The 13,455-nt window shown below is 48.8% G+C and overlaps 1 protein-coding gene across 1 annotated transcript in view; it reads right to left on the bottom strand.

Moving 5' to 3' along the window:
- LOC141101542 (uncharacterized) overlaps positions 1 to 12,463 on the bottom strand; it is a 41,292-nt gene extending 28,829 nt beyond the window's left edge. Inside the window, exon 1 of the mRNA XM_073590666.1 lies at positions 12,227 to 12,463. Within this exon, the coding sequence (XP_073446767.1) occupies positions 12,227 to 12,463 (237 nt within the window). The remainder of the gene's footprint in view (positions 1 to 12,226) is intronic.
- Between the last annotated feature and the right edge of the window lie 992 nt (positions 12,464 to 13,455).

The raw sequence follows: 13,455 nt of genomic DNA, 5'->3' as shown, positions 1-13,455 counted from the left end.
GGAAGAGAGAATTGAAGGTGTTGAATAACTGTTTAGGGTTGTGAGACAGGGAGGATATGAGAGATGAGAAGTAGGTTTGTTTAGCTGTGGCGAGTGTGGTCTTGAAAGTAGTGAGGGACTGTTTGAATGCGATGAAGTGCTCGTTGGAGTGGGATCTTTTCCATCTGCGCTCAGCAGCCCTGGAAGCTCGCCTCAGCTCTTTGGTCAGGCTGGTGTGCCAGGGCTGTCTGTTGATTTTGCGAGCTTTGGTATGTGTAAGTGGGGCAGCGGATTCCAAAGCTACAGCTATTGTGGTGTTATATAGAGCGGCAGCGTCATCCGCATTGTGTAAGGAACTTATATCTGTGAGAGGGAGAAGGGATTCAGAGAATGAGTGTAGGTCAAGGTGTTTAAGATTTCTGCGAGGGTGTGAGAGTTTGTGGGGTGGGGATTGTAGACATGGAGTGAAGAGGGAAGAGAATGTGAGAAGGTTGTGGTCAGAGAGAGGAAGAGGTGAGTTAGAGAGGTTAGATAGGGAGCAGAGGCGGGTGAAGATGAGGTCCAGTGTGTGGCCATCTTTGTGGGTGGCTGTAGAAGACCATTGAGTGAGGCCGAAGGAGGAAGTGAGAGATAGGAGTTTAGTGGCAGCTGAGAGGGAAGTGTCAATGGGGATGTTGAAGTCGCCCATGATGATAGTAGGGATGTCCGTGGAAAGGAAATGAAGTAACCAGGTGGTGAAGTGGTCAAAGAAGGTGGTGGCTGGCCCTGGGGGGCGGTAGATGACAGCCAGTTGGAGGTTGGAGGGGGAGTAGATGCGCACAGAGTGCACCTCAAAGGAAGGGAGGGTAACAGAGGGTGGCAGTGGGATTGGGGTGAAGGAGCAGGTATCTGACAGGAGAAAACCAACTCCTCCACCATGTTTGCTGCTGGGGCGGGGGGTGTGAGAAAGGTGGAAGCCACCATATGAAAGTGCAGCAGGAGAGGCTGTGTCAGAAGGGGTGAGCCAGGTTTCGGTGATGGCGAGGAAGGAAAGTTTGGTAGTAACAAAGAGATCATGGATGTAGGAAAGCTTGTTGCAGACAGAGCGAGCGTTCCACAGAGCTCCTGTTAGTGGGACTGGGGAAGCAGGGGCTGGGTGAATGGGTATAAGGTTGGAGAGGTTACGGAAGGTTGTGATAGAGCGTGGATGGGAGGTAGAAATGACTGTGGGAATGTGGTGAGGAGGACCAGGATTTGGGGAGATATCACCAGCAGTGAGAAGGAGCAGAGAAAGTGTTAGCAGGTGGGAGCAGGAGAGGGCATGAGGGGGCTGTCTGTGTTTGGAGACAGAGGATTGTATGTTAAGGAACAGTTTTGAGGCGGAGGTGAGGTGGATGGGGAGGATTGAAGAAGAGATGAACAGTTCCTTACTAGGAGTAGGGATTAGGGGAATTAGCAGAAAGTGAAGGATTATAGGGGTGAAAACAAGCAGAAACATTGTTTACAGTGACTGTGTACAGTTACCTTCAGTTCCCTTCTGGTTCAATTCTGGTTTTAATTCTTAAATTAATCTTCACACTTCTAGAACACACTTATAGGAAATCACACTGCAGACTGAAGTCTTTATGCAGACTTGTGCTCTGCAATATATGTACAACTAAGTGCAGTCAGGTGTGAAGCAGAGAGGAGTGGTCTCTACTCTTCTTGGTCAGACAATTAAGAGTGGACCAGATGCATATGATCAAGCCAGAGCAAACAAGGTCATAAATAACACTGGGGTAAGCTGGGGTTAGCTGAAAGGCATACCATGTGAATGCTAGGTGCAGAGGCAAGTCTATGTGCAAAGCTGGGTGATGCACTGTGTGCCCTTCATAGACAGACAGCAGGAGAGCAGGAGAGCTGGGTGGATGGACATACCATGTGAATGCTAGGTGCAGAGGCAAGTCTATGTGCAAAGCTGGGTGATGCACTGTGTGCCCTTCATAGACAGACAGCATGAGAGCAGGAGATCATCCGCAAAGAGGCTGACTTTATATTGGTCTCCCATATTCTCAGGGCCCAGGATATTCTGATCTCTCCTTATTGCTTCCACAATGGGTTCCATTGCAAGTGCAAAAAGATCCGGAGATAGAGGACAGCCCTGCCTGGTACCCTCTGAATATTAATTGGAGGGGGGTGTGGTGACGGGAGTTTTACATAAGCGATAGGGCTGTCATATAACAATTGGAGGCACTTTATAAGTTTAGGGGAGAATCCGACTTCCGATAGAACCGTAAAGAGATATGTCCAGGACGCCGAATCGAAAGCCCTCTCAGTATCTAATGCAAGCAGGAGAAGTCGCTTTCGCTGTAGGTTAGTTGTATGAATAATATTTAACGCTCTCCTAATATTATCTGGGGCCTGTCGCGCTGGTATAAAACCAACCTGACCCCGATGGATGAGGTGAGGGAGGATTTTATTGATCCTGTCACAATGGATGTAAAGATTTTGAAGTCAATGTATAAGAGGGATATAGGTCTATAATTTGTTGTGAGATGATCTTTCTTAGGATTAGGGATTACGGTTACATGCGCCACGTAGAGCTCAGGGGGCAGCTGTGAGCCATTTAGTAGTGAATTACAGAGGTTTTTATATGTGGTGTCAGCACATCGCTGCATTTTATATAATATATTGCTGTAAGACCATCCGGCCCCGGGGCCTTTCCTCTTTTTAGTTTTTTGATTGGTGAAACTATTTCCTCCTCAGAGATGTGTAAATGGAGTTGTTGTGCCGCGGACTCAGTCAGGTTAGGTAGATGTAGTGTGTGAAGGAATGACTCCAGTAGTGAGGGGGGTGATTGTGGGGGCGAATACAAACTCTGGGGGTATTCATTATAAGTGCTATACATGACATCGGGGTGGGCTGAGGTCTGACCCTTAGGGTCTTTTATAGAGGAGATTATATGCAGTGACTCTCTCATTCTGAGCTTACGAGCGGCATCTTATTAGGCTTATTGGCATGGTGATAAAACGCGGCTTTACTCCAAGTTAGCGCCTCTCCGTTCTGGTGGTGAGAATGGCGTCTAATTGTCATTTCATATCTTGTATTTGTGTAGATAAGTATAGGGGTGAAGAGCGCTGATTGGCCAATTCTCACTCCTGCAGTTTCTCCTCCAGTCTGGGCAGTAATTCAGACCTTTCTTCTTCCTGTCGGCCGATAACTTATCACAGAACCGGGAATAGATTTTCTGTGCGCAAGTCACATTGCTCCAAGTGAGGCCTCCTCCGCTGTGTGAGTTTAGGGGAAATTTGTTATATCTTCTCTTATAGCGGTTACATTAGAGATTTGGGCATTTTAGCTCCTGGTGTGGAGTCGATAGCACAATCATATGCCGCCATATAGTAGACGGCCGGTAACTAGGGATAATTCCCTCATGTGTGGGGTCTATTTCCCTCCAGAGAAATCACACGTTACATTCCACACATAACACTGTGTAGAGAAGGCGGCGCGGGGTAATTGTGCCAGTAGTGAGGGGCAAATAATGGCGGGAATGTCACTGACTGAGGAGAAGGCTCCATGGAGGTCTGCACTCCGGAGATCATGTGACCCCTGACTCCTCCCCTCCTGTGACATCATCACAGGTCCTGTGCACAGAGCGGCCATATATGTGGAGTGCGGCTCTGCAGGTTAGTGATGGGCAGTCCGGCTCTTCTTCCTCCTTTCCCCACTTTTCTCCCTCCTGTCCCTTCACTATAAAGCCTGGGCCTCATTATACAGCTGTACAGGGGTCTAGTGAAGGCTTTTTAGCCCTTTCCTCAGACTGTAGCTCCTTGGCACAGGCCCTCACTCCTGTCCCTTCACTATAAAGCCTGGGCCTCATTATACAGCTGTACAGGGGTCTAGTGAAGGCTTTTTAGCCCTTTCCTCAGAATGTAGCTCCTGGGCACAGGCCCTCACTCCTGTCCCTTCACTATAAAGCCTGAGTCTCATTATACAGCTGTACAGGGGTCTAGTGAAGGCTTTTTAGCCCTTTCCTCAGACTGTAGCTCCTGGGCACAGGCCCTCACTCCTGTCCCTTCACTATAAAGCCTGGACCTCATTATACAACTGTACAGGGGACTAGTGAAGGCTTTTTAGCCCTTTCCTCAGACTGTAGCTCCTAGGCACAGACCCTCACTCCTGTCCCTTCACTATAAAGCCTGGGCCTCATTATACAGCTGTACAGGGGTCTAGTGAAGGCTTTTTAGCCCTTTCCTCAGACTGTAGCTCCTGGGCACAGGCCCTCACTCCTGTCCCTTCACTATAAAGCCTGGGCCTCGTTATACAGCTGTACAGGGGTCTAGTGAAGGCTTTTTAGCCCTTTCCTCAGACTGTAGCTCCTGGGCACAGGCCCTCACTCCTGTCCCTTCACTATAAAGCCTGGACCTCATTATACAACTGTACAGGGGACTAGTGAAGGCTTTTTAGCCCTTTCCTCAGACTGTAGCTCCTAGGCACAGACCCTCACTCCTGTCCCTTCACTATAAAGCCTGGGCCTCATTATACAGCTGTACAGGGGTCTAGTGAAGGCTTTTTAGCCCTTTCCTCAGACTGTAGCTCCTGGGCACAGGCCCTCACTCCTGTCCCTTCACTATAAAGCCTGAGTCTCATTATACAGCTGTACAGGGGTCTAGTGAAGGCTTTTTAGCCCTTTCCTCAGACTGTAGCTCCTGGGCACAGGCCCTCACTCCTGTCCCTTCACTATAAAGCCTGGACCTCATTATACAACTGTACAGGGGACTAGTGAAGGCTTTTTAGCCCTTTCCTCAGACTGTAGCTCCTAGGCACAGACCCTCACTCCTGTCCCTTCACTATAAAGCCTGGGCCTCATTATACAGCTGTACAGGGGTCTAGTGAAGGCTTTTTAGCCCTTTCCTCAGACTGTAGCTCCTGGGCACAGGCCCTCACTCCTGTCCCTTCACTATAAAGCCTGGGCCTCATTATACAGCTGTACAGGGGTCTAGTGAAGGCTTTTTAGCCCTTTCCTCAGACTGTAGCTCCTGGGCACAGGCCCTCACTCCTGTCCCTTCACTATAAAGCCTGGGCCTCATTATACAGCTGTACAGGGGTCTAGTGAAGGCTTTTTAGTCCTTTCCTCAGACTGTAGTTCCGGGGAACAGGCCCTCACTCCTGTCTCTTCACTGTAAAGCCTTGGCCTCATTATACAGCTGTACAGGGGTCTAGTGAAGGCTTTTTAGCCCTTTCCTCAGTCTGTAGCTCCTGGGAACAGACCCTCACTCCTGTCCCTTCACTATAAAGCCTGGGCCTCATTATACAGCTGTACAGGGGTCTAGTGAAGGCTCTTTACTCCTTTCCTCAGACTGTAGCTCCTGGGATCAGGCCCTCACTCCTGTCCCTTCACTATAAAGCCTGGGCCTCATTATACAGCTGTACAGGGGTCTAGTGAAGGCTTTTTAGCCCTTTCCTCAGACTGTAGCTCCTGGGCACAGGCCCTCACTCCTGTCCCTTCACTATAAAGCCTGGACCTCATTATACAACTGTACAGGGGACTAGTGAAGGCTTTTTAGCCCTTTCCTCAGACTGTAGCTCCTAGGCACAGACCCTCACTCCTGTCCCTTCACTATAAAGCCTGGGCCTCATTATACAGCTGTACAGGGGTCTAGTGAAGGCTTTTTAGCCCTTTCCTCAGACTGTAGCTCCTGGGCACAGGCCCTCACTCCTGTCCCTTCACTATAAAGCCTGAGTCTCATTATACAGCTGTACAGGGGTCTAGTGAAGGCTTTTTAGCCCTTTCCTCAGACTGTAGCTCCTGGGCACAGGCCCTCACTCCTGTCCCTTCACTATAAAGCCTGGACCTCATTATACAACTGTACAGGGGACTAGTGAAGGCTTTTTAGCCCTTTCCTCAGACTGTAGCTCCTAGGCACAGACCCTCACTCCTGTCCCTTCACTATAAAGCCTGGGCCTCATTATACAGCTGTACAGGGGTCTAGTGAAGGCTTTTTAGCCCTTTCCTCAGACTGTAGCTCCTGGGCACAGGCCCTCACTCCTGTCCCTTCACTATAAAGCCTGGGCCTCATTATACAGCTGTACAGGGGTCTAGTGAAGGCTTTTTAGTCCTTTCCTCAGACTGTAGTTCCGGGGAACAGGCCCTCACTCCTGTCTCTTCACTGTAAAGCCTTGGCCTCATTATACAGCTGTACAGGGGTCTAGTGAAGGCTTTTTAGCCCTTTCCTCAGTCTGTAGCTCCTGGGAACAGACCCTCACTCCTGTCCCTTCACTATAAAGCCTGGGCCTCATTATACAGCTGTACAGGGGTCTAGTGAAGGCTCTTTACTCCTTTCCTCAGACTGTAGCTCCTGGGATCAGGCCCTCACTCCTGTCCCTTCACTATAAAGCCTGGGCCTCATTATACAGCTGTACAGGGGACTAGTGAAGGCTTTTTAGCCCTTTCCTCAGACTGTAGCTCCTGGGCACAGGCCCTCACTCCTGTCCCTTCACTATAAAGCCTGGGCCTCATTATACAGCTGTACAGGGGTCTAGTGAAGGCTTTTTAGCCCTTTCCTCAGACTGTAGCTCCTGGGCACAGGCCCTCACTCCTGTCCCTTCACTATAAAGCCTGGGCCTCATTATACAGCTGTACAGGGGTCTAGTGATGGCTTTTTAGTCCTTTCCTCAGACTGTAGTTCCGGGGAACAGGCCCTCACTCCTGTCTCTTCACTGTAAAGCCTTGGCCTCATTATACAGCTGTACAGTGGTCTAGTGAAGGCTTTTTAGCCCTTTCCTCAGTCTGTAGCTCCTGGGAACAGACCATCACTCCTGTCCCTTCACTATAAAGCCTGGGCCTCATTATACAGCTGTACAGGGGTCTAGTGAAGGCTCTTTACTCCTTTCCTCAGACTGTAGCTCCTGGGATCAGGCCCTCACTCCTGTCCCTTCACTATAAAGCCTGGGCCTCATTATACAGCTGTACAGGGGTCTAGTGAGGGCTTTTAAGCCCTTTCCTCAGACTGAAGCTCCTGGGATCAGGCCCTCACTCCTGTCCCTTCACTATAAAGCCTGAGCCTCATTACACAGCTGTACAGGGGTCTAGTGAAGGCTTTTTAGCCCTTTCCTCAGACTGTAGCTCCTGGGAACAGGCCCTCACTCCTGTCCCTTCACTATAAAGCCTGGGCCTCATTATACAGCTGTACAGGGGTCTAGTGAAGACTTTTTAGCTCTTTCCTCAGACTGTAGCTCCTGGGAACAGGCCCTCACTCCTGACCCTTCACTATAAAGCCTGGGCCTCAATATACAGCTGTACAGGGGACTAGTGAAGGCTTTTTAGCCCTTTCCTCAGACTGTAGTTCCGGGGAACAGGCCCTCACTCCTGTCCCTTCACTATAAAGCCTGGCCTCATTATACAGCTGTACAGGGGTCTAGTGAAGGCTTTTTAGCCCTTTCCTCAGACTGTAGCTCCTGGGCACAGGCCCTCACTCCTGTCCCTTCACTATAAAGCCTGGGCCTCATTATACAGCTGTACAGGGGTCTAGTGAAGGCTTTTTAGCCCTTTCCTCAGACTGGAGCTCCTGGGCACAGGCCCTCACTCCTGTCCCTTCACTATAAAGCCTGGGCCTCATTGTACAGCTGTACAGGGGTCTAGTGAAGGATTTTTAGCCCTTTCCTCAGACTGTAGCTCCTGGGCACAGGCCCTCACTCCTGTCCCTTCACTATAAAGCCTGGACCTCATTATACAGCTGTACAGGGGTCTAGTGAAGGCTTGTTAGCCCTTTCCTCAGTCTGTAGCTCCTGGTCACCATGTGATCTCACCATAACCCTAACAAACTAATTAAGGTGTGAAACTTTGATCAAAATTATCTCAGTACACAAATCTCCAAGGGTGCCCAAAGTTTTGCATCGCCCCTTTTTCCTTTTTGCAATTATGAAATTGTAAAAAGTCCATATATATATATATATATATATATATATTTTTATTATTATTATTTTTGCCTAAAATACAAAGGCCATGTGCCATCTTAGAGGTTCGGCCTTTTAGAGATCATTTCATCTTCATCTTACTACTGCTCACAATAACAGTCATTTTGACCAGGGGCGCCCACACTTTTACATGCCAATGTCAATGCTTCATCCCGCTGGTGCTCAATATTTAATAGGGTCTTGCTATTAAACTTAATGAAAAGTTTGGTGAATTTCTTTGAGCTGTTATTACTAGAGATGAGCGAATATCGTCGGAGAAGTTGTTATTGGCTAATATCACTTACCGAATAGCTGCATCGGGACCCCGGATCCCTGGAGCGCTCCCGATAATCAGCTGCATGTGTCGCTCTCCATGCAGGTGCTGTGACTATCACACAGCGCGACACACGCAGCTGATTATCGGGAGCTCTCCAGCACACTGAGTCCTGTACTCACTGAGGCCCCTGATCATGTGACCCCTGACTCCTCCCCTCCTGTGACCTCATCACAGGTCCTGTGCACAGAGCAGTCATATATGTGGCGGACACTCCTTGAACTTCTGCTTTCTGGGCCGGTTCCTCCTGTGAGTCCTATTAACCCTTTCGCTCCCTGTATTCTCCTTTCTGACAGGACAATATCTGAATTCGGATAGTGTGACAGGAATTTAAGCAATGTGGAAGGAAAAAATGACAATTTTACTTTATTTCCTCATGAAAATGTGACTTTACCCCAAAATTGGCCGCGTAACAAATCCTTATTTCCCCACTGTAGTTTGTAGACTCCATATACAGATCCCTTAAGTGTGAAAAGAGCTGAATTCCCCACTTAAGTTATTGCATTTTGGAAATTGCCCCCACTGGGAATTTATCTCCAGGTAAAGGCACAATTGTGTCTCCATGGGGGTTGTGCTCACAGCCCAACATCGTGCGGCCTCCAAAGAAATGCCACCCCGCACCATTACTGACCACTGCCAAACCGGTCATGCTGAAGGATGTTGCAGGCAGCAGATCGCTCTCCACGGCGTCTCCAGACTCTGTCACGGCTGTCACATGTGCTCAGTGTGAACTTGCTTTCATCTGTGAAGAGCACAGGGCGCCAGTGGTGAATTTGCCAATCCTGGTGTTCTGTGGCAAATGCCAAGTGTCCTGTACGGTGTTGGACTGTGAGCGCAACCCCCATCTGTGGACGTCGGGCCCTCAGACCGTCCTCATGGAGTCAGTTTCTAACCGTTTGTGCAGACACATGCACATTTGTGGCCTGCTGAAGATCATTTTGCAGGTCTCTGGCAGTGCTCCTCCTGTTCCTCCTTGCACAAAGGTGGAGGTAGTGATCCTGCTGCGGTGTTGTTGCCTCATACGGCCCCCTCCACATCTCCTGTTGTACAGGCCTGTCGCCAGGTAGCACCTCCAGCCTCTGGACACTACTCTGACAGACACAGTAAACCTTCTTGCCACAGCTCGCATTGATGTGCCATCCTGGATGAGCTGCACTACCTGAGCCACTTGTGTGGGTTGTAGAGTCCGTCTCATGCTACCACGAGTGTGAAAGCACAACCAACATTCAAAAGTGACCAAAACATCAGCCAGAAAGCATTGGTACTGAGATGTGGTCTGTGGTCCCCACCTGCAGAACCACTCCTTTATTGAGGATGTCTTGATAATTGCCAATAATTTCCATCTGTTGTCTATTCCATTTGCACAGCAGCATGTGAAATTGATTGTCAATCAGTGTTGCTTCCTAAGTGGACAGTTTGATTTCACAGAAGTTTGATTTACTTGGAGTTATATTCTGTTGTTTAAGTGTTCCCTTTATTTTTTTGAACAGTGTATATAGATAGAGAGATTTTTTTTATTTGCGTTGGAGGGTCCAATTCCAGCTATTGCTGTGGGACCTGTGATTTCTATCTACTCCACTGTGTACAGGATAATAGAGTATAATAAAGTAGTTATGGACGTGACGTAACTAACATTGTGCAGTGACTCTGCTTTCCATATAGTGATGGATATTTCTTGTTGCTGAAACTGTGATATTTTTCCCCTTTAAACCTTTTTTAAACCCCTCTGATCAGTGCGATCATACAACATACAAGCCTCTGATGGCTCCGGTGATGCCCTGTACTACTGTAGTGCCGTGTATCATCACTGCCTGTCAGTGTAATACTAACGGCCCCATACACATGAGATCAGAGTTGGCTGAACGGTCATTTGGCAGACGGCGATCTCTCCCGACTCCCCCATACACACAAATATTCCAGCTTTCCTGTGGTCTGTATGAGAGAGTCGCCTCCAGACTCCTCTAGAGGAGGATTATCTACAGGAAGAGCAAACAGATTATCCTCTGAAATTCAGGATGCCGGATCCTTCTCTGCCCTGACATCATCTGTCGGGAGGCCCCCAAATACATTATATGGTCGGCCAAACCCCTCGAAATCAGTGCTTTCATGGAACTTTAGTCTAATGTGTATGGGGGCGTTATAAGGTAACTTATTGGACGCTGCCTCTGGCCCGGCCTAATAGACCTTCATACATTGCAGCCCAGACCCCATTATTAGGCATGTAAGTATCGGAGTAACTAGGCCGCCCCATACTATCGAGTACTTGGAGACGGGGGGGCATTCAGCCAAACTCTGTCACACCTTCTTAGTTGCCATGTTTGCTTTTCAGGGTTTTTGTTGCAGCCTCCTCTGTGCCATCCCTGCGGTGTACATCTATGTTCTGGGGCACAAAAAGATTAATTTCTTTTTAATAAATGTTTAACATGTTAACAATTATAAAATGTGTCTTCTGCATTTTTGCTTATTTTTTTCTTCTTACAAGAATTGTTGGAGACAATTTTTCTTTAGAAACATTTTAACCCCTTAACCCCCAAGGGTGGTTTGCACGTTCATGACCAGACCAATTTTTACAATTCTGACCACTGTACCTTTATGAGGTAATAACTCTGGAGCTTCCATGGATCCCGGTGATTCTGACACTGTTTTCTTGTGACATATTGTACTTCATGGTTGTGGTAAAATTTCATTCATATAACTTGTGTTTATTTGTGAAAAAAATGGAAATTTGGCGAAAATTTAGAAAATTTCGCAATTTTCCAACTTTGAATTTTTATGCCCTTAAATCACAGAAATACGGCACACAAAATACTTAATGAGTAACATTTCCCACATGTTTACTTTACATCAGCACTATTTGGGAATCAAAATTTTTTTTTGTTAGGAAGTTATAAGGGTTAAAAGCTGACCAGCCATTTCTCATTTTTACAACACCATTTTATTTTTACGGACCACATCACATTTGAAGTCACTTTGATAGGTCTATATGATAGAAAATACCCAAAAGTGACACCATTCTAAAAACTGCACCCCTCAAGGTGCTCAAAACCACATTCAAGATGTTTATTAACCCTTCAGATGCTTCACAGGAATTTATTGAATATTTAAAAAAAAATGAACATTTAACTTTTTTTCACAAAAAAACTACTTCAGGTCCAATTTTTTTATTTTACCAATGGTAACAGGAGAAATTGGACTGCAAAAGTTATTGTGCAATTTGTCCTGAGCACACTGATACCTGATATGTGGGGAGGAACCACTGTTTCGGCGCATGGCAGACCTCAGAAAGGAAAGACCGCCGTTTGACTTTTTCAATGCAAAATTGGCTGGAATTCAGATCGGACGCCATGTCACGTTTGGATAGCCCCTGATGTACCTAAACAGTGGAAACCTCCCACAAGTGACCCCATTTTGGAAACTAGACTCCCCAAGGAACTTATCTAGATATGTGGTGAGCACTTTGAACCCCCAAGGGCTTCACAGATGTTTATAAAGTACAGCCGTACAATTAAAAAATCATTTTTCTCGTTCGCCTTATTGGGGGACACAGAGACTATGGGTGTATGCTGCTGCCACTAGGAGGCTGACACTATGCAAAAAAAGGTTAGCTCCTCCTCCGCAGTGTACACCCCACCGACCGGCAGAAATTTCCTCAGTTTAGCTTAGTGTCAGTAGGAGGTGGACACGGGTCCTTCATTGGACCCATATCTACCTTGATGTGCGTCGTTTCAGGTCTTAGGCGGGATACAGTGTGAACGGTCACAACTGTACTCCCACAAGAGACTATTAGTACGGCGTGTACTATCACCCCGTATCCTCATAGTTCTACGGGCGGACCACGGGCTCAGCACAGGACGTGCCAGCGACGACGGATGGTCCTTGCCCCCTGCCTCCCACCCACTCGCCCACAAGAGCCTGTTGGTTGGACAAGGCGCGAAGACGGAATGGACAGACAGCGTGGGATATGGAAGGTACCTTTATTGGACCGGAAGAAGACACCACCGCTCCCAGAGTCTCCACAAGGACGCCAAAGTAGCGCCGCAGGTTATCAGCGGCCGGCGCTTCCCAGTCGCGGTGGGTGGCGTCTGGGAGCAGGGCTAGTGCGGCATTCTTCTTAGGGGCGGGCGCGGCTGCGCCGCAGTTCTTCCGCGCCGCCCAGTGCTGACAGGCGGCCGCCGTGTCTATTTTAGCCTCCGGCTTCAATTTGGGCCTTCGCGCCCGTCGCGGCCACGCCCCCATCCGCTCTCCTAGGCCGTTGCCTTCCTAAGCCCTCCCACCGCCTCTTCAGGCTTGTGGCTGGGAAGGGGGGGCGGGTTTTCCCTCTGGTGGAGGCGACTAGCTCCGCCCTTCTTCTTGCACAGAAACCGCGCTTTTACTTCCTCATGTCGGGCTGTCGCCATCTTTGCAGCCTGACAGCCGGAGACCAAAGCAGAGACCAGCGCTTCCTGTCGGTCCCTGGCCAGTTGCAGGAGCCTAATTCATCTCTTTCGGGGTCACCAGACCGTGAGTACTTCTGCATCTGCAGACTGACACCCTACTCTGCCTTTCTGTCCCCCAACCTTCCGGCAGTTCCGCAGGTTTTCATCTTCTCTTCCTTCACCATGTCTACTTCTAAGCCTGATCGTGGCCGTCCGCCAGTCCCCACGGGCACCCTAGTCCAGTTCTTCGCATGCTCCTCTTGCAATCGCAAACTTCCCTCAGGTCAGCCTACTCCCATCTGCCTGGACTGCAGCAATCCCGTTCAGCATGACCCCGTCCAGGAACCACCTATTGCGCCACGGGAAAGCGAACCACCCATTCCTGGCTGGGCCTCGTCTCTTTCACAATCTGTGGCCGACCTAACCAGGGTGTCTCAGTCCCTAGTGGCCGTTCTTGACAAGTTGCCCCTGGACACTTTTGCAGTGTCCAGCAGGTCACAAGACGCTCCATCTGAGCCAGCTAGCAGAAGCCGCAAAAGGCCCAGGCAGGATCTCCGGCCGGAATCCTCTCCTGGCCCATCATCTGCACCTAGTCCTTCCCAGCAGTCGCCCTCCCGTGCCTCCTCACCCGAGTCAGGTGAAGCGTTCTCGGATATGTCTTCTGAAGGGATTGTAGAGCTGGAATCTGGCTAGGACGCGGACATGAAAGTTACAGTACAGAACCTCATTGCGGCAATTAACCACACCTTCAAAATCTCTGACTCCCCTGCGAAATCTTCAGATCAGGAGGTTTCGTTCAGACTGGAGGAAACA

The sequence above is a fragment of the Dendrobates tinctorius genome, unplaced genomic scaffold (genome assembly GCF_039654945.1).
Source record: "Dendrobates tinctorius isolate UK_male_01 unplaced genomic scaffold, ASM3965494v1 ptg000119l, whole genome shotgun sequence".
In the NCBI taxonomy this organism is placed as follows: Eukaryota; Metazoa; Chordata; class Amphibia; order Anura; family Dendrobatidae; genus Dendrobates; species Dendrobates tinctorius.
This window is presented reverse-complemented; position numbering and strand designations above follow the sequence as displayed.